Source organism: Erythrolamprus reginae, chromosome 3 (genome assembly GCF_031021105.1).
Source record: "Erythrolamprus reginae isolate rEryReg1 chromosome 3, rEryReg1.hap1, whole genome shotgun sequence".
Taxonomy (NCBI): domain Eukaryota; kingdom Metazoa; phylum Chordata; class Lepidosauria; order Squamata; family Dipsadidae; genus Erythrolamprus; species Erythrolamprus reginae.
In genome coordinates, this window is record NC_091952.1 from 223273065 (window position 1) to 223300813 (window position 27749).

The 27749-nt window shown below is 40.0% G+C and overlaps 1 protein-coding gene across 1 annotated transcript in view; it reads left to right on the forward strand.

Moving 5' to 3' along the window:
• The window catches only part of CNBD1 (cyclic nucleotide binding domain containing 1), a 154817-nt gene extending 151436 nt beyond the window's left edge, over nt 1–3381 (forward strand). Inside the window, exons 12-13 of the mRNA XM_070748011.1 lie at nt 717–776; nt 3065–3381. Of these exons, the coding sequence (XP_070604112.1) occupies nt 717–776; nt 3065–3148 (144 nt within the window). The 3' untranslated portion in view covers nt 3149–3381. The remainder of the gene's footprint in view (nt 1–716; nt 777–3064) is intronic.
• Nucleotides 3382–27749: the final 24368 nt, after the last annotated feature.

Consider the following 27749-nt stretch of genomic DNA (forward strand, 5'->3'; position numbering starts at 1 on the left):
AATATGTTTATCTCAAAAACAGATTTTATCCAAGATGGTTACATTCCTTTATGGGTTTCTGTAAATATCAACTATGTACTTTCTTAAATACATCTATGTTACATATTAAAACTAAAATTGCCTTCAATATTTCCTTCACAGTAATAGTGTATATGTTTCTTGCTTTTCCTGCAACTAGATCACTCGCCACAGTTTACCCTTTTGTTTATTGATAATAGTAAACATTTAAAATATTGTAGAATTATTTCTTAAAAGCAGCCTACTTTAGTCCTTGGTAAATATAAAAAGTTTGATTTAGATCCATAAATAATGTACACTAAGCATATACTATATGTATAGCTCTTCACAATGTATCTCTCCATTTCGCTTTTGCCAACAAATATTAATTCTTTATGCCTAATTGATGAAATAAAAAAGCAGTAATTCAAAATTGCTGGGTTTTCTGTAAAAATATCTCTATGATTTGGTACTATCAATTTAAGGGGACCATTATGCTTCCCAAGTAACAATTTATTCAGTTATAATGTGTCCTGCAGTGACAATATTCCATGACTTGTTTTTAAATAGTTTATTCTAAGTAAAATATATATAAACCAATTCATGAAATCTTGGAAGGATTATAAAATTAAAAAGTTCTTGAAGTTAGGTCATCAATGGATAAATCATTGAGAAGTAACATTTAAATACTTTATTGGGATTATGTTTTTTTTTAACAGGAAGATCTCAAGGTTAAATACATTAACAACAAAAAACAAATGGAATGGAGCCACAAAAAGGTAACCAAGAAGTTATTTCCACCGGGAAACCCTTTACCAGTTCTTTTTTTCCTATTTAATATCCATTAAACAGGTTGGATAACTTAAGCAAGACATGATAAATAGGGTGGTTGTGGCAAGACTGAGAAACCCGGAGGAGAGAGGGGAAGTAGTTTGTACATAGTATCAAAATGTTAAAGTTCCAATAAATTATGGGGAAAAATGCTTATATAATAACAATAGCGCTTAGACTTATATACTGCTCCATATTTACAGCATTCTCTGAGCAGTTTATAATGTCAGTATTTTGCTGGATCCACATTTTATTGATCTTGGAAGGGTGAAAGGTTGAGTCAATCTTGAGCTGGTCAGGGATTGAACTCCTGGCAGTAGGCAGAGTTAGCCTGCAATACTGCATTCTAACCATTGTGCCATAATTAAAATGTTGCATATGTTTGATATATGTAAGTTGCTCAGCAAATGAAAATATGCGTTTATTGAGTTTACAGCAGCTTCTTTTAAAGGAACTGTCTTTGAATATTGAAAAATTTAATGTATCAGTTATTAAAAAAATGTATTGCACAAATGCTCCCATTTCATACAGTGCAAGTGGGGGAAATGAGTGCTTTGGGCAAAAGTATATTTGTGAATAAGAATGTGATAAATATTACTAGGGATTGGCTCACACTCCAAAGTTGCTTTTCCAAGTTTGCAGAAAAGTTTGAAAAGAAGATGGGATGCTTTCCTAAAGAGCAGAGAGTTGGCAAACACAAACTCCTTCTTGCAGTTCATTTTTGAATTATCTCTGTCTCTTTTTCTGTCTCTCTCTGTCTCTATCTGTCTGTCTGTCTGTCTGTCTCTCTCTCTCTCTCACACACACAGAGAAAATAGATAGATAGGTAGATAGATAGATAGAAAGACAGACAGACAGACAGACAGACACATACATACATACTGTCAATGCCCCAAATAGCATCTGAGAAATAAATCAGGTTCCGCTCCACTTCTCTCATATAAGGTTCAATTTATTAGCAGAGCCATGCTGGTCACGTAACAGCCATTCCGATACTAACTTCTTTCTAGTACTCCACCCAGGTTAAGGTTTATCTCACATCCCCACACCCACAAGTTCATCACAAGGGAAAATCCAAGTACAGGGATTCCACCAACCTCCTCTTTTGTTCAGTTGATGCAGAACAAAAGATGACCTTGGACTCTAAGAAAGGAATTTGTTGTGGCTAGTAACTTTCCTCTTATTCAACTACCCTCCCCATTCCCCTAATACTGTGCTACTGTGGCAGGCCAAAGCCTCTAACTCCACATGACGGCTTTCGGCCAGACACATACATACATACATACATACATACATACATACATACATACACGGATATATAGATAAGATGGTTGGATGGATGGATGGATGGATGGATGGATGGAAGGAATGAATACTGGTTAGACACCACATTTGTTTGTTGAGGGACAAACATCTAATAGTTGACCTAATGAAAGGGATATATGTAGCATTTAAGGGAACTATGAATGGACAGACGGCCTGTATAGACAGAAGGCCTGTATCCACATTAACCTAATGTTTCAACATAGTGAAGAGAAAGCTGCTAACTCAATTGGACCATCTAGCACCTGAAGCTGGAACACCCTTTTCATTAAAGAGCACAGCTGCTGATATGAGGCATAATATCATGGATAAACTAGTTACAATCAATGCCCATGAACAATTCCAAGGCTCAGTAGAAAAGTACCATCAGATAATATGCTAGCAGATGCCAATAGAGTCTTCATGAAAATCCCTACTATGAGGGGTTCTTGCTGCTCTTTAAGCTTTCTTTCTTGCAGATGTTTCATTATCCTGACTAGGATCATCATCAATGCTAGTCCTGAGATAGATAGATAGATAGATAGATAGATAGATAGATAGATAGATAGATAGATAGATAGATAGGTGGGTGGGTGGGTGGGTGGGTGGGTGGGTGGGTGGGTGGGTGGGTGGGTGGGTGGGTGGGTGGGTGGGTGGGTGGATGGATGGATGGATGGATGGATGGATGGATGGATGGATGGATGGATGGAGAGAGAGACAGACAGACAGACAGACAGATGACAGACTCAGCTTACACCATAGAAATTTTCTCCAATACTTACTCATATGGATGGAATTATTGTGTTCCATAAGTGCACTATATTGTGATTTTTTTCCTGGATTTTCAAATATTACAATACAATTTACTATCTACTTATTTTAGGCAATAAAATTAGAGCTAAAATCAATAACTTCTTTTTCTTCTCTTTACCAGGAAGTGATGTTGCAAGAAACACTCTTTTATAATGGAATTAGACCAGGACTTGGCAAATGGCTGCATACCCATTTTGAAAAATGAGCACTGAAAGAGCAACAAGCATGTCTACGTGTTGATTCTGCTCGATTTATAGAACTTAACATGCAGATTCCACAAATGTAAAAAGTTTGATTTTCATTTGCTTCTCTGCCTCCCTGTCATAAAATATTTAGAGATTTCTTCCTTATCCCATTCATACCTTTCAGTCACTCAGAATGCTGATAAAGTGAGAAAAGTTATCAATAGTAAATTAACACATAATTTTTAGAATTCAATTTTTGTCCTCTTTGCCTTTTTTAAAGAAGATATGAAAATGCTAAATAATTAAATAGAGAAATATTAGAACACCCGATAAGATCATTATTGTGAAATCATGGAAGTGGTACTAAAACTGCTTAACCCAAAATTCTTTGTGTTAACAAGCCAGATAATGCAGCCAGATATAAATGGTACCTAAATACAAAAATGTAGAAGAAGAAAAGGCAGAGGCTGAGAATAAAGAGACAAATCATCCTAGAGTTACGTTCCCACAAATGAGCTAATGGAATACACCACTCTTGCATTCTATTAGCTCATGGGTCTGAAAACTCAAACACTCCATTTGGGCCGGTTTCCCACAGAAAACAAAACAATGGAAGCCATAAAACCTGGGTGGGCATGGCCAACTCAATGTTACTCACTCCCACCTAGTCACATGACCTTCCTTAGCCACACCTACCCAGGTTTTATGGCTCCCCATGCTTTGTTTTCTGTAGGAAATAGGTATCTCCCTCTCTGTCTGTCACCCTCTCTCATCTCTCTCTTTCATCTTTTTCTCTTTTTCTCCCCTCTTTGTGTGTCTCTCTGACTCTGTGTGTGTGTGTTTATGTATCTCAGTCTCTCTCACTCCCTGTCTCTGTGTCTCTTCTCACTCTCTCAGAAATCCCTGCATGCTCTCCTTGGGGCTTTCCGTGGGGTTTTTCTTCCTTCCTTTTGGAAATCTAGGCCGAATGCAACCAACAATGAAGGCTTCCCTCCCTCCCCTTCTCTTCTAGTCCCCACAGCCAGCTAGGGGGTCATGAGAGGAGGAGGGAAGCCTCTGCCATAGGTTGCACTCTCTCTCTTCCTCCCTCCTCTGGCAGGAAATGTGTTGAGTGTTGCCAGGGTTGAGTGGGGCAAGGAATGTGCTCCAGGAAGAGGAAGGGATCCAGTCTCCCCCATAGTGAAGCACACTAGCTTTCACTGCGCTGTGCAAGGTCCTGCAAGAACAGCAGGCAATTCATGGAGGGGATATTGGGTGTTCCACCTGCCCCATGCCAAAGAAGGAAGGCGGGCTTCTCTTTTCTGCCACTCTTCCCTCTGCTCCCTTATTCCCACTCAATCCTTCTTTGGGACAGAGAAGCATGTTGGGGCAACATTGGAGAGTGTCTTCTGAACCTCGAGTGCTTGCCTGCAATTCTCTGTGCTTCTCCCGACCTGGCTTGCTGAGGGGAGGGAGCAGCCCTGACTTCTATGCATCCTCCCACCATGACCCCAGCCATCAATGTCCAGGGAAGGAACAGAAACAGAAAGTGGCACCTTTCAAAGGTGGTGAACAGCCTTCTACTGTGAGAGCTGGATCAGGCCTCTCTGCCGTCCAATTCGCCAATGGGATCACTTCTGCTGGGACATCTCCCCCTCCCCCACTAGGCTGTTGTGCACAGTGTTCGGCAAGGAATGAAGTACTTATCCATGCTGCCCAGTTCTTTTTCTTGGCCCCACCAACAAGGGAGGAGGAAGGTCGGGCTTGGGGGATGGTCCCTAATATGTCGGAAGAAAGACCCCCGTGGAGAGCAGGTAATGGCAAGCAACGTTTATTCAATTCAGTAACAACACAACACTTAACTTCGCTCAGCAGGGTATTTAAGGCTGACAACTTGCTGACAGAACATCCAATCACGTAACTATAAAGAACCCGCCCAAATCCAGCTGCCTGACAACAACCAATAGTCGTGGGGAAGGTTTTAGCCAATCAGATCCGCCGAGGGTACATAACAGTCCCCACCCTGCAAGATCCACGCCTGCCATTCTCTCTGAGCCCTCTTTGCTGGTGGCAACAGCAAATGTACCACAAAGAAGGCAGAATGCTGTTGCTGTGCAAAGGCAAGTAGAAGGATACTTAATTCCACACTAAGTCTCTGGCCACGCCACTGCCATGACAAGATGCTGGCTATTCCATCCCTCTGCTATGACAGCGTGATAGGGCGCTGCAACAGAGGGTCCAAAGAGCAGCTCCAGAGCCACAGGTTGCAAACCCCTGCATTAGCTCTTATCTAGCTCCAGTTTAGTACTGATCACTATTTGCCTAGTTATTGATCATGTACAGTATAGGCATGATCAATAAATCAATTTAACTGGAACTTAACCGGAGATCCTGAATTTTCGCATTTGAACTTTATTACTGTTTAAAGTCTGCATGGTCCAAAAAGATTCAATATAAAACTCCAGTGTTATTTTTGTTTAATATCTTAGTTATTGTTTATTCAGCTTTTCCTATTAAGTTTAACTAAAATTAGTAAAACAACCATTACAAAAAAAATATTGGAAAACCTTCAAGCCATAAGCTGCTTTACTTCCACAATAGCAAGAGAACTGAGCTAGGTAAGCAAGATAACCAAAGGAATGATTGTACATTTATTAACTAATAGAAAATGATTGTACATTTATTAACTAATAGAAAAATCAATATCTTACAATGCCACAAATAAGTAAATGAACTGTCCCTGAAATGAAACAAAGATCTTTTTAAAAAGGAAAAAAAGTATATTTCACATTCAAGTGTACAGTGATCCCCCGGGTATTGCGATCCCGATCATTGCGAAACGGCTATATGGCGATTTTTAAACCCGGAAGTAAAAACACCACCTGCGCATACGCGCCCTGTTTTCTATGGGCACGCATGCGTAGATGGCGCCGGGCAGATCAGCTGCTGGGCGGCTTCCCTGGGTCTTCCCCCTCTTGCTGGCGGGAGGGCGAGCGGCGGGCATCAGCGAGGAGTTTCCCCACCGCCCACGCAAACTCCTCGCTGCCGCTCGCCCGCCCTTCGCCCGCCCACGCCGTTCGCTCGCGCTGCGAGCGAATGGCTTATCCGCCGCCTGCCTGCCCGCGCGCCCTTCGCCTGCGCGCCCTTCGCCTGCCCACGCCGTTCACTCGTGCCGCGAGCGAACGGCTTGTCCGCCGCCTGCCTGCCCGCGCGCCCTTCGCCCGCCCACGCCGTTCGCTTGTGCCGCTTCCCAGCTGGGAAGCGGCGCTGGGGGTCTTACTCCTCGCTGCTGCCGCGCTGGGGGTCTTACTCCTCGCTGCTGCCGCGCCCGCCCGCTTGTCCGCCGCCTGCCCGCCCGCGCGCCCGCCCTTCGCCTGCCCACGCCGTTCGCTTCAGGACTCAGCTGGGAAGCGGCGCGAGCGAACGGCGTGGGCGGGCGAAGGGCCGGCGCGTGGGCAGGCAGGCAGCGGACAAGCGGCGGGCGCAGCAGCAGCGAGGAGTGGGCGGCCGGTAAGACCCCCAGCGCCGCTTCCCAGCTGGGAAGCGGCGCGAGCGGGCGGCGGGGAAACCCCAATCTTCGGCTCCTCGCTGCTGCGGCGATAGTAAAAACACCATCTGCGCATGCGCAGATGGTGTTTTTACTTCCGCAGCGCTACTTCGCGAAAAACCGATCATTGCGAGGGGTCCTGGAACGGAACCCTCGCAATAATCGGGTTATCACTGTATAATGAATTGTATCCTCAGCTTGATTTCGAAAAGAGCAAATACATAAGATGACCAATTGTGAGAAAAGCAACTCAGATTATAATTAGCATTTTGTTCCTTCATTTTGAGAGACTGATGAAAGGCTGGTATTAACTTTGAAGACATTATTTGAACCAGATAAACACAATGAATATGTGAAAAGAAGATGAAATCTGAGTGCCAATAATGAATGCAGGGTTATCATGCATTTTAGTGTCTATTGTTCTTCACTTGATGACTTCTTCATTATATGAGCTTAGAGCATTTCTAGTTTAAACTCAATTGATTGCTATAATTAGACTTTAGTATTACTTCAGGCCTAAGGATATTATAACTCATTTCCACTAGCATCATCTGACAAACTGCAACTTGTTTTCCTTGGGCAATGTATCTTCCCATTCTTCTTACTTGAAGCTTGCAAAATATCTCAGGCTTTAAAATCTTAAGTAGTTCTTCTAGGTTGCCCACATTTTTATGGGCAATTCACCCAACCAGTAAGCAGGGGCAGGCACCTTCCTTGAAACTCGGGGACTACACATTGATAAAATATATTTTACAAATTAGCAATAGCACTTAGACTTCACAGCATAGTTCCCTCTAAGCTGAGCAGTGAGCAATCGCTCACTTAAAAATCATCATCAACTCAGAGTTTTTCAAACCTGCCCAGAAGCCGAGAGGGAAAGAGTGAGAGGGAAGGAGAGAGAGAGGAAGAGAGGAAGAGAGAGAAACAGATAGAAAAAAGAGAGGAAGGAAAAGAGAAAGAAAAAGAATGGGAGTAAGGAAGAGAGAAAGAAAATCAAAATCTAGTTTGAAACTAGCTCAACTATTTAAGTGGCATTTTGATATTGATAGAGTTGCCCTATTATGAGCTCACTGTTATAGACACACAGTATTTTATTTTGATATTCTCTGAGGCAAAACAGGGTGGGTTTTTTATTTGTCTGTTTGTTTGTTTGTTTGTTTGTTTATTTATTTATTTATTTATTTATTTATTTATTATTTCTGTGCCGCCCAGTCCCAAAGGGACTGCCGCTCAGACACTATACTTTTCCGCCCCCCCCCCCCCAAAAAAAAATAGAGGGAACACTGCTTGAAAGCTCTCTCTAAGCAGCTTACAGAGTCAGCATATCGTCCCCAACAGTCTGGGTACTCATTTTACCCACCTCAAAAGGATGGAACCTTGAGCCTGGTAAGATTTGAACTGGTGAACTACAGCTAGCAGTCTGAAGAAGCAGCTTGTAGTACTGCACTCTAACCACTGTGCAATCAAAGCTCATGTAAATTATAAAACAATACAAAAAAAATCATATTTTTGGCTTCTGAGGGTTTTATGTAGGACTAGCAGCATCTTCATGGCATAAAAATAAAGTTTTCAGCTCCTTGTAGGAGGAAGTGGGAGAATGAAGGGCGAAAACATTGCCTTGAATCTTTTGAACCCATTTCATTCCTAAGAAAACTTAGAAAGCACCTGCTTTTTCTGAGCCACAGGGAGAATATAATGCAAAGCATAAAACATTTTGTTCCATGTATTTTGTCAAGTGGAAAGATATAATTTTCAATTATGCAGTTGTTTTGAATTCTGATTTCGTACTTGACTCTGCCATCTGCCAATTTTTGAAAAAAAAAAGTGTAGAGAAAGAGAAAAAAAATGGCGCCACTATTTCAACTAAGAAGCAAAGAGTGAATATTGACGGACAGGGAACTTGAAAGGCAACAAAATTCTGATAGGGGGGCAGATCCTCTTTTTATTTGAGCTTTAAAAGTCAAGTGAATATGGAGTTCCTGTGTCTCAGAAATCCCAGATCATTGCCTAGATTGAGAATGCAAAAAAGGCAGATGACCACTAGCTGGAGCTAGAGACAAAGAATGGCATTCTCTCTTGCCATCTAGTGGTTTTATATATTTTTGCTATTCATATCTGGTAGCCCTAGCAATGTTGGTAGTCTAGTCTATTTCTAATAGTATCTATCTATATAATTAAAGGAATGCCCCAAAAGTAGCATGTCACATTTTACATCATATTTTTAAAAGGAATTCAATTAGAAAATCTCCTGATTGTTTCTCTAAATAATTTAAAGGGCCTTTGAAATACAATATGCAACATTTAAGAGTGTAACAATGGACAAGGATCAATCATACTGTTGTTTGTTCAAGGCATATTATGATACTGCTATATTATGTGTTTAGGGTTGAATCTAATTATGAGTTTTCTTGAGAAATATGTCATTGGGAAATAGAAAACAACAGATTATTTTTAGAATTTGTTTAGAAGACTATGTGTAAGCTTGCAAAATGTTCATTAGTGACCCCCACTTTCATCACAAATTTGCCAGTTTTCCTGAACTTCAATATATTAATATTTTCCATGAAACATTGCAGAAGCTGCTTTTAAGGGGAATAAAATTGTGCTACCAACAGATTACAGTATATACTGCAGTTCCATTGGGTTCTTTAAGTTATTTATTAAAAGATCGATTTAAACTTTCAGTTTTCAGAGTTCCAGTTAAATCCCCACCTTGTGCCAACTTCATTCCCATAATGCAGATTGCATTCTGACGCATCAGCCATGCAATATAGAAACATAGAAGACTGACGGCAGAAAAAGACTTCATGGTCCATCTAGTCTGCCCTTATACTATTTCCTGTATTTTATCTTACAATGGATATATGTTTATCCCAGGCATGTTTAAATTCAGTTACTGTGGATTTACCAACCACGTTTGCTGGAAGTTTGTTCCAAGAATGTACTACTCTTTCAGTAAAATAATATTTTCTCATGTTGCTTTTGATCTTTCCCCCAACTAACTTTAGATTGTGTCCCCTTGTTCTTGTGTTCACTTTCCTATTAAAAACACTTCCCCCCTGAACCTTATTTAACCCTTTAACATATTTAATTGTTTCGTATCAGGAAAGACTTAATGAACTCAATCTGTATAGTCTGGAGGACAGAAGGAAAAGGGGGGACATGATCGAAACATTTAAATATATTAAAGGGTTAAATAAGGTCCAGGAGGGAAGTGTTTTTAATAGGAAAGTGAACACAAGAACAAGGGGACACAATCTGAAGTTAGTTGGGGGAAAGATCAAAAGCAACATGAGAAAATATTATTTTACTGAAAGAGTAGTAGATGCTTGGAACAAACTTCCAGCAGACGTGGTAGATAAATCCACAGTGACTGAATTTAAACATGCCTGGGATAAACATATATCCATCCTAAGATAAATATACAGAAAATAGCATAAGGGCAGACTAGATGGACCATGAGGTCTTTTTCTGCCGTCAGACTTCTATGTTTCTATGTTTCTATGATCATGCCCCCCTTTTCCTTCTGTCCTCCAGACTATACAGATTGAGTTCATTAAGTCTTTCCTGATACGTTTTATGCTTAAGACCTTCCACCATTCTTGTAGCCTATTTTTGGACCCGTTCAATTTTGTCAATATCTTTTTGTAGGTGAGGTCTCCAGAACTGAACACAGTATTCCAAATGTGGTCTCACCAGCGCTCTATATAAGGGGGTCACAATCTCCCTCTTCCTGCTTGTTATACCTCTAGCTATGCAGCCAAGCATCCTACTTGCTTTTCCTACCGCCCGACCACACTGCTCACCCATTTTGAGACTGTCAGAAATCACTACCCCTAAATCCTTCTCTTCTGAAGTTTTTGCTAACATAGAACTGCCAATGCAATACTCAGATTGAGGATTCCTTTTCCCAAAGTGCATTATTTTACATTTGGAAACATTAAACTGCAGTTTCCATTGCTTTGACCATTTATCTAGTAAAGCTAAATCATTTACCATATTACAGACCCCTCCAGGAATATCAACCCTATTGTACACTTTAGAGTCATCGGCAAATAGTCAAACCTTCCCTACCAAACCTTCCCCTATGTCACTCACAAACGTATTAAAAAGAATAGGACCCAGAACAGACCCTTGTGGCACACCACTTGTAACCTGTCTCTGCTCAGAATACTCACCATTAACAATAACTCTCTGATGTCTACGCTTCAGCCAGCTTGAAATCCACTGAACTATCCAGGGATTAAGTCCAATTTTCACTAATTTATCTATCACCTCTTTATGTGGAACCGTATCAAAGGCTTTGCTGAAGTCCAGATAGGCAATATCCACGGCACCACCTTCATATGTGCTTGAACAAATACAACAGAATTATGTTCAGCTGTGATACATGTTTGGCTATACACAGTGAAGGGCTACCAAAATTTTTACTACCACACTGTGGGTGTGGTCCTCTCTAAGCCCTTACAAAGTCAGCATATAATGCCCCCAAAAATCTGGGTCATTTTACCCGCCTTGGAAGGATGGAAGGGTGAGTCGACCTTGAGCCTGATGAGATTCGATCTGCCAAACTGCTGGCATCTGGTGATGAGCAGAAGGTGTCTGCAGTACTGCACTCTAACCACTGTGCCATTGTGGCTCTTCTTTTCTGTGGGAAATGGGTCCAAGTGGCTCTTTGAGAGTTCAAGATTGCAGAGCCCTGCCCCAAGTTGTTACACTTCTTGGTAATATTTTATAAACTATAACCCAAGTCTTTCTACTTACTATGCATTCCTTAGCCTTCATCATTGATTTCAGACCTTATTTTACTATAATATGTACTTGAAAAGCAAACACTGTTTTTAATCCGTACTCATATATAAAACAATCAATTCATTTCTTGGTTGCTGAATAGAAGAAACAATTTAATTTATGTTTTTACAACTACGCTGTTAAGAAATGGCATAGATTTGAGTCATGTTAATGGACACAAAACTGTAATAAGGATGTAAATAAAATGTGCAGCAATAAGGCCAGGCATTTCAATTAAATTAATAAAACTCAGATTGCATTCAATCTTTCAGCACAAATGAAGAGAATAAAGAATGATGTCTCAAAATATGAAACATTTTAAAGTATGAATATGATGTCAAGTTACCAAAACACTTTGCAGTTATTTTTAAATCAGTTCCAATTTTCCAACATATTCTTTCTTCTCTCTCTTGCTCTGTCTTGTCAAACTCTAGTGCACGCAAGATAAATATTTGTCCTTTCAGTGTTGTTGGATAGCACTCCCCATCACTCCTCACCAAGCTGATTACAACGGTGGATTTAGAGGTCCATGTTTTGCCATCAATACTCAACTGTGTAACAAATGGCAGCTAACTATGCAGATTACATGCTCGGCAGTCATTGCTTTTTTTTAACTACTCTGTAGAAAATATGAACCATAATTTGGAAGGAAGAGAAAATAACTCTAGATAAGAATCATAGCAATCTATCAAACAACTGGCAAAAAGGCTCTTTTCCCAATCTGTAGCATCACTATGGCTAGTGATTGCATAAAATCACCACCCAAAGCTAATGGAGGTGCTATCTCTGCCTTTTGTATATTTTCCATTTTTCTTCACTTAAAACATTTATTTATTTATTTATTTATTTATTTATTTATTTATTTATTTATTTTGTCCAATACATAATACACATTGAAGAGAAAGATATGTAATAATATAAGTAAAGAAAAGAATAGAAGTTAAGATATAAAAGTATAGGTGAACATATTTGAAAGGAAGAAAAGATAAATGAGATAAGGAGAGACAATTGGACAGGGGACAGAAGGCACACTGGTGCACTTATGCATGCCCCTTACTGACCTCTTAGGAACCTGGAGAGGTCAATCGTGGATAGTCTAAGGGAAAAATGTTGGGGGTTAGGGGTTGACACTACTGAGTCAGGTAATGAGTTCCACGCTTCGACAACTCAGTTGCTGAAGTCATATTTTTTACAGTCAAGTTTGGAACGGTTAATATTAAGTTTGAATCTGTTGCGTGCTCTTGTGTTGTTGCGATTGAAGCTGAAATAGTCATTGACAGGTAGAACGTTGCAGCATATGATCTTCTGGGCAATACTTAGATCGTGTTTTAGATGACGTAGTTCTAAGCTTTCTAGACCTAGGATTGATAGTCTGCTTTCGTAGGGTATTCTGTTTCGAGTGGAGGAGTGAAGGGGGCTCTTCTGGTGAAGTACCTTTGGACATTTTCAAGGGTGTTGATGTCCAAGATGTGGTCTGGGTTCCAGACAGATGAACTGTATTCAAGGATGGGTCTGGCAAAAGTTTTGTAGGCTCTGGTGAGTAGCATGAGATTGCCAGAGCAGAAGCTGCATAGGATCAGGTTAACAACTCTAGAAGCCTTTTTGGCGATATTGTTGCAGTAGGCTTTGGCACTTAGATCATTTGATATTAGTATTCCAAGGTCTTTTACTGAGTGGGTGTTGGCTGTGAGATTTTGTTTATTCAGTTTATATATGAGGTTCGGATTCTTTTTGCCCATGTGGACGGTAGAACATTTGCTGGTTGATATTTGAAGTTGCCATGTGCTAGACCAATGTGAGACAAAGTCGAGGTCTTTTTGGAGAGTAGATGTGTTGTCCGTGGTGTTGAAAAGTTTTACATTGTCGACAAAAAGAACACAGTTGCTTGTGATATGATCGCATAGGTCGTTGATGTAGAGAACAAATAGAATAAATAGAGTAGGTGTTAAACCTGTTAAACCATTTCTCAAATGTTGTCTATGAACTGTCCACTTACTTTCTCCCTCATTGAATTTGACAAAAGCGTGAATATTTTCAATATATTTTTGTATTTGAATAAAACAGGAATTGAGATGGGAAGAACATTTGAAGTCCATTTTCTTCCTTGCCACACAACTATATTGAGATAGAATTTGAACCATATCTGAAATAGATTCATTTCTAAGGATGTTATGATCAGTAATATTTTGTGTTATTATCAAGATGTTTGTTTGTTTGTTTATTATTAGGGTTAGAAGGGACCTTGTATGTCATCTAGTCCAACCCCCTACTCAAGCAGGAGACCCTTCACCACCCCAGACAAATGGTACTCCAATCTCCTCTTGAAACTCTGAAGTGTTGGAGCATTCACAACCTCCGCAGGCAAGCCGTTCCACTGGTTGATCACTCTCACTGCCAGAAAGTTCTTCCTTAGGCAATGTGGATTGCCTAAGCTCATTTCACAGACATTCTTCTCATAGTGCCTCATCCACAGACTGCAGGTATACATTCAAACAAACAAAAGGCATACTTCATTGTTCATTTTTACAGGCAGAGTTTGTTCCCTTGCTTGTAAGCATGAGCAAACTAGTACTACTGATTTGTTCCTATACCGGCAACATTTAGCATATTAAAAGGAACAAATACAAGAGCTAATCAGTGGTGGATCTTTTTACTTCATCTTTTCAATTATCCAGTTTCTCTTTTATTTATTTTTTTCTTTCCTGGAAGTTTGTTCTCTGGCAGACAACAAAGAGAAAAGGCAATCTTGTCCATTTCCCAAATGGTTTTAATCCAGAAAACAATCAAGACCAGAATTCTCTGAAATGTTCAGACAGGGATGCTGACAAAGGCAACCAATACAAATACTTTTGGCATTCAGAGAGCCTGGTGTAGGACAAAGAGGGAACGAGTGGCAGAATGTCGGGAACAAGGTCTTTTATACAATGTGAAAGAAAAGAAAACCACAGCCGTGGAAGTACTGACCAGGCAACTAATTTTTCTGTTCATTAGAACAATAGTATTCTCTTTGGACAATTTCTAAGAACTTTTATTGCAAGCAGAAAGGTTTTAAAAGTGTGTGTGTGTGTGTGTAATTTCTAGGCTAAAATCCATCCACTCAGTATGTGTCTTTTTTTTTTCTTTTTAATTATCCCAATTATTTAAAATTGGTTCCTTTACATTTGGATGAATCATCACAAAAAATGAATCCAAGTCTGCTTAGAAAGAACGTCTGTGCCATTCAATCATACTTACTTTCAAAATATGGTGCAGGTTCATAGCTCCAAGAAGGGCTGCCAAAATCCAGGCAATCACAATAAGCAATGAAGAAATATAGAGAGCATTCCAATTTATTGTTGCAATTTGGTGATCATCTGGATTTTTGGAATTCAAATTTGGTAGTCTCAAAACAGCATACATAAGACTGTTAACTATAATATTATTTGTCAAGGCATGTACTTTAAAGGAGTGGTTCCCAGCTCCAGCTAGTCCATGGACTGGCACTGAGCTGTAGCCTGCCAGAAACCAGGCCATTCAAACAAGCAAAGCCCCATCCATGGGATGCAGGCAGCACACAAAACCATTCCCCCTCCAGTCCATGGAAAAACCTCTTTCCACAGAACCAGTCCCTGGTGCCCAAAAGGTTGGGGATCGCTGCTTTAAAAAATGTTGCTTTTTTAAAATGTTCCTTTTGCAAACATCAATGTATTATGTGCTTCTTCAGTTGCATGTTTTTAATTTAAAAAAAAAACATTTTGTGGAAAGTATTGTGTTTTGGACAAGTCATGTATTGAAATAATATTCTTCCCCAAGTTCTGTTTTGCCTATTTTGTAGAAAGTGACCTGCTTGCCATTTTCTTATTTTCCTGTTTGTGAATGGTTGAAGGGGGCTATGTGTTCGTATTTACATGATTATGCCTTATTGCTTAATCAGCACTCTTTACCCTAAAAATGCTATCATTTGCTTATCTAACAAAGAAAAATGGACTCAGGAACATCCTGTCTTGTTGTGTCTGGATTGTATTTTTCCTTTTGGTTATATGAGCCAATCAGGGTTTGTTTGAAGTCAGGCAGTACCTAAATTGCATTAAATGCATAATAAATTTAAAAGGCAGTATAAATTACCAATGCTGCAGATTTGGCTTTGAATTAATGATATTCAACAACTTGTTTTAATTTTTCTTAGCAGTAATCGGATTCTATTGTTATGGGTTATACACATGAATTTAAGAAACATGCTACCTACAGTATTTGTTTATCCTTGGTTTCTACTTCAGCCCTGGATATTGGCTGATCTAGAGGTTGTCAAACCTTCAAAATTGAATGAATGGATTATAATTTCTGGTTTCCGATAGCATACTTTCCCGTATTTACTGATCATCTTTTGCTTAACATATAGCCTACATAAAGCTCTGTACTTCCCATGTTGTTTCTTTGATAATTTTTTTTTTGTATTTGTGAAATAGCTGCTTTCACTGTCGTATTGAGTTGGGAACAATTTTTAAATATATAGTAAGATGTTTCCTAAAGTCTGGGAGAATAATCTTCAGGTCCTTTTTAACTCTAGGCTTTATTTAGTAAAATTTTATGGCAAGATTGCAATATGTAAATGCCAATAATAGAGGAGCAACACTCCTGTTGAGACTAAATTCCACTCTAAAATAATGATGAAGAATAGATGGAAATTCCAGCCCTGCTGTCATCACCATATGCGTAGATGGAAAGACTACTGAATTTTCCATTACTTCTATACTACCACAATTGTGCATCTGTAGACAGTTCACAAAATCAAGTCATTAAATAGTAAAACCATAAAAACACATCATATTGCTCATTACAAATAATACAAAATTAAAACAGTGTATTGCCAAACAGATGGCAGGCAAAGCACAGATATTAATCTGTAAGACCTTCACAGAACAGTTTTTAAAACAGCTTTCTAAATGATGATTAAGGTACAGGCCAATCAGAACTTGTGAATGGGGGAACTTGTTTGAGAGAATCAGGACAATAAAGGAGAATATTTGTAGCTCAGTTTGTAGCTCAATTTGGTTGTTTTCTTGCAGATGTTTCATTGCCAAACTAGGTAACATCATCAGTACTGCCTCAATAACTGCAGGAAAGCAACCAAGCTCAGAGAACACCAAAGACCCAACATAATAAAGAAAACAATGGGAAAGTACTGCTTCCCCCACTTCTTTCATTTCTAAGAAAATGCTGTCCTTAGCAGAAGAAATATATACAGTAATCCCTCATTTTTCGCAGGGGATGCATTCCAAGACCACCCGTGAAAAACGAATTTCCGTGAAGTTAGGGGAAAGATATTTATTTATGTATTTAACAAGTATTTGGACTTTTAAAACCCACCCTTTGCATTAAACAGTCATTCTATAATGCTTCTCAGCTGGAACTACATGTGACATCCTACCAGTTTCTTTAATAGAGTACAGTAGTACTGTAGAAGAATTTTATGAATTTTTAATGGATTTAAAATTTTCAATGGCTCTAATGGATTTAATCCCCCTTTGAAAACCTGTGAAGTAGTGAATCCGCAAAAGATGAACCATGAAGTAGCGAGGGATTACTGTATGTCATAGTTAAAAGGAGCATGCTCATATACTCTAGGATTCCACTGGTTTAAACCAGAACTTAACTGCCTTCAAAACCAGTGGTGGGTTCTAAAACCCTTGACTTGTGAGTATGCGTGCTTGTGCACAATGTTTCTGCGCATGCACAGAAGTGTTGTGGGCGGAGTCTCCCACTGCTGGCTCTAACGGTTCTAAGAAGCTGGCCAAACTAAGAGCAAACCACCGCTGTTCAAAATCATTGTCAAACTCAATGCAGTTCTCACAATATCAGTATTATTTGTGTCTGCAAATGGGATCTATAGCAATTGCAATTTCTGGATAATGTTCAAGGACATTCCCAACTAGAATACATGCAATAATCCACTTGAAGGTAAGGGATCGTGGCAATTCCAAGAAAGTCCATATCAATTATATTACCTGCAGCTATGCAAAGACATTTCTGTCCCCATTTGCACCTAATGTATTGGTGTCAGAGGTTCCATGAATCCATCCTGACAAATGGATCTGCTTCTTTAGAAAGACTCCCAGCAATGGAGCTACTGAATAACCAGACTAGGTATTTGATGGACTATCAGCCAGGGGCTCTATCTTGTCAGGATTCAGTTTTAATCTTATACTGTATTATTAGATTTTTATAGCCTTCACTAATGGGTTAAGAATTTGTATAAGATCTCTTGTTCAGTGTGGTGGAGAGTATAATTGCTTAAGACCCACCTATGTCGCCAGGCATGGGGGAATTGAGAAACCCCCCAGGCTTATATAGTTTATGTACGGTATGATTGTGTTGTATGGTTTTAATGATGGGTTTGAGATGTTTTTAAATATTAGATTTGTTATATTGTTATTATTGTTGCTGTGAGCCTCCCCGAGTCTGCGGAGAGGGGTGGCATACAAATCTAATAAATAATAATAATAATAATAATAATAATAATAATAATAATAATAATAATAATAATAATTATTATTATTATTATTATTATTATTATTATTATTATTATTATTATTATTATTATTATTATTATTATTATATAAAAGAGGCCAGAGTCTTGACTGCTCATATTCTACCAATATAAAATGGTACCAACACTAAGAATGGAGCAAACCCACTGTAGTACAATGCCTTAACTCCCTATCCTTTGAGCTGTTAAAGATATCTTCTTCAATAGTATCATATGTACCTGAGAAATTTTAAAGGACAAGGAAATCTGGACCTCCAATTTCAAATCTCATAAAGATCACATGCAGGCAGTTTTCATTCCGAGTCAACATACCCAAAGCAAATATCCCCAAATTAATGGCAAAAATGACATTTAGAAAATTGGAAGAAACCCAGTGGGTTAGTAAGGCAAATAAAATCTGTCCTGTACTTTTTTCAATTAGTTCTTCTTCAGTTTGGTAAAAGAAAATTTTGTTTTTGCGAAAAGCAAGAATTTTAGTGTACTGTAATTCTCATTGGTTGACTATACAGTACTTTGTTTTGGCAAAGTATTAATAAAAGAAATATTCTATGTTCCAAGAAAGCTTATGAAACAATCAGACTAATGGAGTTTATATCTGACAGGTAAAATGAACAAACATTTCTTAACTCCCAATGAATAAAAAATATGATTCTAATTACAGTTGCCATTTCCTCGCTCTTCTTCAGTTGTGTGTGTGTTTGTGTGTTTTATAAGCCATTTTAGGGTTGAACTCAATGAAGTGCTGTTGTTTATCATTGCATGAAAAATCTTTAAATTTATAAATTCTCCTCTTAATCCCCATGACTTGGCATTAGCCTATATCTGATCTTATTCCTTTTTTACAGATCTATCAAGAGAATTGAACTGGGCTGGTAGTTATTAAGATACCTATATTTTTCCAAGTTTGGAAAAGGAATAGTCAGAACATATCCTTCTTGAGTTCAGATATAATGAACTTTTAATGATTTGAGCCAAAAGAGAGAGAGGGGAAAAAAACTTATGATTTTTTCAGCACAGCTCATAAATAATTTTCCAGGCTTTGTCCAAAAAAAAAAAAAAGAATAAGTGGAGGAGCTCAGGATGGGATCTGGCTGCCTTTCTTGATGCCAATTTGGCTTCAAACATCTACAAGTTAAAATTTAGAATTAAGGGAAGAAGAAAAGAAAAGAAAAGAATCTACAGAATGGCCAGCAGTTAACTGACTTCAAGACAGCAGGGACATTCCAGTTTTTCCCAAGATCTGAGAGAGACTCACGGGTAAATTATACTTTCCCCAAGAATTATTTGAAAAGAATTAGCAACTATCATCCCCATTTTCCATAACTGTGGCATGAACGTACCCTGGAAAGCATCTGTGTGTCTTCATCTCATGCTCAGATTGAAGTGACTTAAAATCATTTATAACCAGCACAGCCTTGGCCGCAGACTCAGTCTAGCAGACTGATAATGTGTTTGTGGGATGGGCAGTTTTAGGCTGCTGCAGACAAAAACTCACTCTTTCATTCATTGGGCACTGCTAGCTAAGGCCATTTTGGATTGGACTGCAAGCGTGGCCAAATAGCTGATTTCCAGAGAATCTTGTGTCTGTGAAATGTTTGACTTAACTTTTCACAGTGGCTGTACAAGATATTATGTGGGGCATTATCAAGATAAGTAATTTTTTTAAAGAATTTTTATATGATTAAACCTTGAACAAATGATAATTATAGTTGCTCAAAGGGCTTGTTTAAAGCACGAAAGAGAACCAAGTTCTTCCCCTTGGGTTTGATGGGTTCAATCAAGAATAAGTGCGTAGGTCCTTCCTGTCTGCTCCCAAGAGGTTTTGTGGGGGTTATTCAAAAAGAACGAACCGATTTCATGATACAATGTTTTATTAAGGAAAAGTAATAGAAAACCCCAGCCAAGTCACGAGCATTCTACTCACAATCAATTTTTATTTCCTGTCTTTCAAGTGTTTAATATGGCAACTACCTGCAGCATGGGCAACATCAGTGCAGGGGTGGGCTACTGCCCGGATTTTTTTGGGGGGGGAACGCAGTGGGGTAGCGAAAATGGACCTCCACCCCAGAGCACCCAATTTGCAGTGAAAGATGCAGGGCGTCCTGCATAAGTCATACCCACAGTCTGGTAGTAAAAAATTTGGTAGCTCTTCACTGCATCAATGCAATAAGAGAATTGCTCCCAAGCATGTATCAGCATATCACAATCCGCTGAATTAATTGCTGTTGTTATTTGATGTTTAAGGTCATCGCCATTCTGAGGGTAAACAAACAACTGAACATTGCCAGAAGAACCACATTACTACATTGCCCCTGTGGCAGCCATTCAAAACTTAGATAACTCCTCTTTCAAATGGTCAAATGAGTTTCAAATAACTCATTACATGATGATGCTTGAGAACTGAAGCAATGCGTCACAAAATCGGTTCATTCTTTTTGAATAACCTTGTATATATTATATATTGTTTTTATCATTGCTGTAAGCCGCCCCAAGTCTACAGAGAGGGGCGGCATACAAATCTAATAAATAATAATAATAATAATAATAATAATAATAATAATAATAATAATATTCTACTGCTCTTGCAAAAAATGCCATTTTCCTCACAAACGATTCCTCAATACTCTCACCAATATTATTTATGACCGATGCTGCCACTCACTTGCAGCACTTATCGAGGAGTGAACTCATTGATCATTAGTTGCTTCTTCCTGCACCATCCCATTATTCTCTACATGCTGTAAGTCTGATTGATAGGATAGGAACAGAGGAAGGGCACAGGGGGAAATACAGTTGGCTACCGGTTGGAGTTGTCGCTATTCTTTGATTGTCATGTACAGAGTCTACATAAAAACAAAGGTCACAGTCCTCTACCCTCCACCATTCCTTTGATATTTCAGCTAGCCTATTTCCCAACACAGGAATTGTGTTCTTTTGAAAGAAGAAGTCAATTCTCTTTTACCTCATGCCTCTGGGCTATTTTGGATGTGGGTTCTGAAACAGCTGGACTGATGCAAATGCAGAGCCATCTTGAAACTGCAATTGATTAGGCAGCTTCACAGGAAACAAAACTTGCAATTCAAAGCACCTCACTAGACTTATCCAGTCCCAACCCTATGAGTAGAGATATTTATAATTGCTTTTCCTATCAATATACAGTGGTATCTCTACCTAAGAACACCTCTACTTACTAACTTTTCTAGATAAGAACCGGGTGTTCAAGATTTTTTTTGCCTTTTCTCAAGAACCATTTTCCACTTACAAACCCGAGCCTCCGAAACTGTAACCGGAAAAGGCAGGGAGAAGCCTCTGTGGGGCCTCTCTAGGAATCTCCTGAGAGGAAACAGGGCTGGAAAAGGTGGGGAGAAGCCTCTGTGGGGCCTCTCTAGGAATCTCCTGAGAGGAAACAGGGCCGGAAAAGGTGTGGAGTAACCTCTGTGAGGCCTCTCTAGGAATCTCCTGAGAGGAAACAGGGCAGGAAAAGGCAGGGAGAAGCTTCTGTGGGGCCTCTTTAGGAATCTCCTGAGAGGTAACAGGGCTGGAAAAGGTGGGGAGAAGCCTCTGTGGGGCCTCTCTAGGAATCTCCTGAGAGGAAACAGGGCCGGAAAAGGTGTGGAGTAACCTCTGTGAGGCCTCTCTAGGAATCTCCTGAGAGGAAACAGGGCAGGAAAAGGCAGGGAGAAGCTTCTGTGGGGCCTCTTTAGGAATCTCCTGAGAGGTAACAGGGCTGGAAAAGATGGGGAGAAGCCTCTGTGGGGCCTCTCTAGGAATCTCCTGGGAGGAAACAGAGCCGGAAAAGGCAGGGAGAAGCCTTCTTGGGGCCTCTCTAGGAATCTCCTGCGAGGAAACAGGCCTTCCCCCTCCCTGTGGTTTCCCCAATCGCATGCATTATTTGCTTTTACATTGATCCCGATGGGAAAAATTGCTTCTTCTTACAAACTTTTCTACTTAAGAACCTGGTCACAGAACGAATTAAGTTCGTAAGTAGAGGTACCACTGTGTCATGTTTTAGTCAGAAGAGCAAGAAAGTCAGAAGACTCCATCCATGACTGTCCTTAACTTATTCCACTTTACAGTGCATAGAAGAACATAGATTCCAGCTTGGTATTGAAGCAGAATATGGCTCAGCTGTCAGGATAGTGTCAGCAGATTAATGGCAGAATAAGTGGACTGCACTTTAATGTGGCTGTCTAGATGTACCTTGAAGGAGGAAGTGAGGTGGGGAGAAACCTAGCCATCTTAATGAGTATAATGAATCAAACTTCCTGCTGAAATCCTTGCTCAAATACCAGTGCCTTAAAGTCTCAAGACAAACTTCAATAGCTTCATATCTTTAAAGGAAATACTGTACATACCAGGCTTTGGCTGTCAGTCTTACTCTCTACACATTATTATTATTATTATTATTATTATTATTATTATTATTATTATTATTATTATTATTATTATTATTATTTATTGGATTTGTATGCCACCCCTCTCCGCAGACTCGGGACGGCTAACAACAGCAGTAAAACAGTATATAACAAAATCCAATACTAAAAACAGTTAAAAACCCATTATATAAAAACCAAACATACATACAGACATACCATGCATAAAATTGTAAAGGCCTAGGAGGGAAAGTGTATCTCAGTTCCCCCATGCCTGGTGGCAGAGGTGGATTTTAAGCATCTTACGAAAGGCAAGGAGGGTGGGGCAATTCTAATCTCTGGGGGGAGTTGGTTCCAGAGGGTCGGGGCTGCCACAGAGAAGGCTCTTTCTCTGGGTCCCGCCAAGCGACATTGTTTGGTTGATGGGACCCGGAGAAGACCCACTCTGTGGGACCTAACTGGTCACTGGGATTCGTGCAGCAGAAGGCGGTCCCTGAGATAATCTGGTCCGGTGCCATGAAGGACTTTATAGGTCATAACCAACACTTTGAATTGTGACCAGAAACTGATCGGCAATCAATGCAGACTGCATTGATATATTTGGTAAACTACAGACTGCATATTTGGTAAAGCCCATGATTGCTCTCGCAGCTGCATTCTGCACGATCTGAAGTTTCCGAACACTTTTCAAAGGTAGCCCCATGTAGAGAGCGTTACAGTAGTCGAGCCTCGAGGTGATGAGGGCATGAGTGACTGTGAGTAGTGACTCCCGGTCCAAATAGGGTCGCAACTGGTGCACCAGGCGAACCTGGGCAAACGCCCCCCTCGCCACAGCTGAAAGGTGTTTCTCTAATGTGAGCTGTGGATCGAGGAGGACGCCCAAGTTGCGAACCCTCTCTGAGGGGGTCAGTGATTCTCCCCTCAGGGTAATGGACGGACAGATGGAATTGTCCTTAGGAGGCAGGACCCACAGCCACTCCGTCTTGTCTGGGTTGAGTTTGAGTTTGTTGACACCCATCCAGGCCCCAACAGCCTCCAGGCACCGGCACATCACTTCCACTGCTTCGTTGACTGGACATGGGGTGGAGATGTATAATTGGGTATCATCTGGCTGTTCCCTTGAAATGTTAACTTGCTGTACAAAAACAGCACCAGGAAACTACATAAACAGACAGTTGACACTAGAATGCTACATTTCTGATTGTATAGACTATGAGAATATATTTATTTTGTTGGCGGGTGATTGCAGCTTTCACTATTCATTAATTGTCATGTACAGAGCACACACGAAAACAAAGGTCCTGGATATTTCTAGGGTACATATCAATAGCTCCCTAAAGAATATGACTGATTATCACCCTGAAGAAGGCAAGATACAGCATCGCTGAAAATTTCAGTTGCAAAAGTGTTATGTGACTGGGTTTTGCTTGATCAGATAACCCAAATCCTTCATAGTCACCATGATGCCAGCACAATGCATCTGATCTAAACTTCATTATAAACAACTGATAGGATGTGAAATCTATCCTATGAGGCAGATTGTATTACGTTCCCTTTAGATAAGCAGAGTGTAACATCAGAGGTAATGAGACACAGCAAGAGTTCCAAACTGTAATAGGTATGTCAATAGCTAGACCTACTGCCTAATTTCAACACATACCTTTGTCTCAAAAGGAGATTTATTACACATGTCTATAAATACCAGCCAATTCCAAACTGTTAAATTCCACAGCAGACCAAGCAATATTATTCTCTACTTTGTGCAAATGAGCGAGAGACAGTCTATGCTGTGTGAATAATGCAAATTTGATATAGGAGAGGGTTCATTTTGGGTTTGTGAGCAAGCAGATAGAACTTTAAAAAGCAGAAATGTTTAGTTCAGTTATGGTGAACCATAGAAACATAGAAGACTGATGGCAGAAAAAGACCTCATGATCCATCTAGTCTGACCTTATACTATTTTCTGTATTTTATCCTAGAATGGATATATATTTATCCCAGGCATGTTTAAATTCAGTTACTGTGGATTTACCAACCACGTCTGCTGGAAGTTTGTTCCAAGGATCTACTACTCTTTCAGTAAAATAATATTTTCTCACTTTGCTTTTGATCTTTCCCCCAACTAACTTCAGATTGTGTCCCCTTGTTCTTGTGTTCACTTTCCTATTTTTCTCTCACGTGCCGAAAGTATGTGCATACACACTATCCCACCTGCACAAGTGCCCATACCCATAATTTAATGCCCGGGGAAGATGAAAATTGCCTCCCCTCTCCGTGCGGAGACCTATGGAGGCCAGAAACAGCCCATTTCCTGTTTTTCCCCTGGTTTCCCTTCGTTGATTGCCTTCTGTTCTGAGTTCCTACCATAATAAAGTTGTGTTTAGGGCAAAAATGCCTGGTTATTAGGACTCAACAATTGGCTATGAGGATGGGAATTAATTTTCTGCTGTTCAACAAAATACAGAGAAATAAAAACAAAAAAGGGATGCGCAGAGATGGACAAAATGATGAATGCAATTAAGGGAACAAAGGAGAAAGAAACTAAAGAGACATGGCATAAGTGGCATGAATGGATCCAAAATAAAAGCAAAATGTAATAATATAGGGGGTCAGTGTACGCAGAAATAAAAACCCGGATTGTGGGGGCAATAGCCTAGCTCTGTTAAAAAGTGCTATTGCTAACATGTTGTAAGCCACCCTGAGTCTAAGGAGAAAGGCAGCATGAAAATCAAAATAAATAAATAAATTTCCCAACTTCTGGTGGGCCCAGTTTGCCTGTTTTTCACCCTCCCCAGGCTTCATAGGTTTCACTGAAGCCCGGGGAGGGCAAAAACGCTATCCTCATTCCCCCGGAGGCCTTCTGGAAGCCAAAAATGCCCCCCTAGAGCCTCTGTGCAAGCTGAAAATCAGCTGGCCAGTGTGCTCATGTGTGCTGGAGCTGAGCTAGGGCAATGGTTCATGTGCCAGCAGATATAGCTCCACGTGCCACCTCTGGCACCCGTGCCATAGGATCGCCATCACTGGTTTAGCTTTTCAAATGAATGCTAGGCAGACAAAATGTCCACTATTATTTTTGCTTGTACTGGATAAAAAGATACATTTTGGAAATTACTTCAAAGGCCATAAGTTTTCTCAAAGGAAGAAAAATAACCGTTTCAAAGAAGTTCATAGCTGGCATGCGGATTCCTGCACTTATGTAGTTATGAGTTATTTCCAGGCTAGGTTTCTTTGGAAAATATTGTGGGATTGCCCTCAATATACCTCAGAATTAGCCAGCCAACCGTTAGGTTTCCCAAGACAGGCATGAACCAGGCTTCAGCTTCCCAGAAACCTGGGCAGCACAGTTGGAAGCTAAATATTTATTATAGCTCAGGAATGGGAGCTATTATAAGAAGTTGAAAATCACTGAGCTTGCAAAGCTGGTTCGGAATGTATAGTTCTTTTTTAAAAATTTATTTATTTGTCATACAGATATAGTCTTGGAGTATGTTTAACATAATATAAGTATAAAATAGAGATAGAAAAGATACTTTGGTGCCTTAAGCACTAAACCAGACTGGCTCTCATATCCACAATGCAACGGACTTTATGGCTTCATTTATACTCAGTCATTCGAAACAATTATGTGTTTCATTCACATCATTCATGCACTGATACCTTTGTCTATTTGCCAGGTATCAAATACGGAGAGGGGAGGCATACAAATGTAATAAATTGAATTGAATTGATACTTAGGGCCTCTTTGTTGAATCATAGAATCTTTGGGCTGGAAGGACCCGCCCCCAACCTCAAAGGCCAGAGACAGGAGTCCTTATTCTCTCCTGGATAAATGGGCCTGTAATGTTTTCTTCTAGTGATGGAACACCTACAAAGTCGTTTGCAAAAATATTTGCCTTCTCCTTTTTTAGCAGGTGTTTTTGGCTCACTTTAAAGCTTTGGTGAACCAAAGAGTGAATAGTCTAATTTTGCATAGTCTTAACTATGAATGGTAAACATATTGTGTACGTTTGAACTGTAGCCAATCCCCAAATGACCAGGCCATTTTATATCTATGTTGTCTATAGTGGTAGCGGGGAAAAGCACTAGCAATTTTAAATCTTCCTAAACTGTTTATGGTTGGGGTTGTCTAATATGTCTACCCCCTGTTGTGAGTGGTCCATGACCAGCTCAGTTAGTCACAGATTCTGAGGAGGATGAATTGGGTCTATCTTGGTAACCTAGGCCAGTGTTCTTGACAACTGAGTCAGAGAGTTAGGGTGACCTGAGAGACCTGAGGAACCTCCAGAAACTGTAGAAACCCCGATGATGGTAATGTCTGAGTCAGAGGAGGAAGGAGACATAGGGGATCAGGAGCCCCTAGTACAGGGGTAGGGAACGTTGGCTCTTCTATGACTTGTGGACTTCAACTCCCAGAATTCCTGAGCCAATCATGCTAGCTCAGGAATTCTGGGAGTTGAAGTCCACAAGTCACAGAAGAGCCAACGTTCCCTACCCCTGCCCTAGTAGATGCCCAGATCAGAAGGTTATGAAGCAGACAAGAATATCTTTATGGGAAAAGTTTCAGAAGGTAAGTCTGTGAAAGAAAGTCTAGACAGTTATAGCTCTAGGAAACAGTTGACCACACCCAGACAGTAAATAAGCGAGGAATCATGGGTAAAAAAGGTGTGGAGTTCCAATGCTTTGTAAATGGTGGAAGTCCTAGATTCGGGGTTCCAGAAATGATTCACTGGCAAACTGCTCTTATTCTTCTAAATTCATCAAGCAGAGATGCAACTCTCTGAGGGAAACCTGGAGATTTGTGAGTGTTTGTGTGACCAAAGAAACATTATTTCACTGAGGAATGTTTTAATTAGCTTTGATTCTCAGCTGTAGCCCATTTCTTATCTCTTAGCCAATTTAACTGCATGAATCCCAGCGATCAGTTAGGTCCCACAGAGTGGGTCTTCTCCAGGTCCCGTCAACCAAACAATGTCGCTTGGCGGGACCCAGAGGAAGAGCCTTCTCTGTGGCGGCCCCGGCCCTCTGGAACCAACTCCCCCCAGAGATTAGAATTGCCCCCACCCTCCTTGCCTTTCGAAAGCTGCTTAAAACCCACCTCTGCCGCCAGGCATGGGGGAACTGAGATAGACTTCCCCCTAGGCCTTTACAATTTTATGCATGGTATGTCTGTATGTATGATTGGTTTTTATACAATGGGTTTTTAACTGTTTTTAGTATTGGATTTTGTTATATACTGTTTTATTGCTGTTGTTAGCCACCCCGAGTCTGTGGAGAGGGGCGGCATACAAATCCAATAAATAAATAAATAAATAAATAAAGCTGCCAACATGGACTGATATGCCTGGCTTTGCCTATATACATTCTGTTTTACATATAAAAGTGTTTGATTTGAAATCTATGTGCGT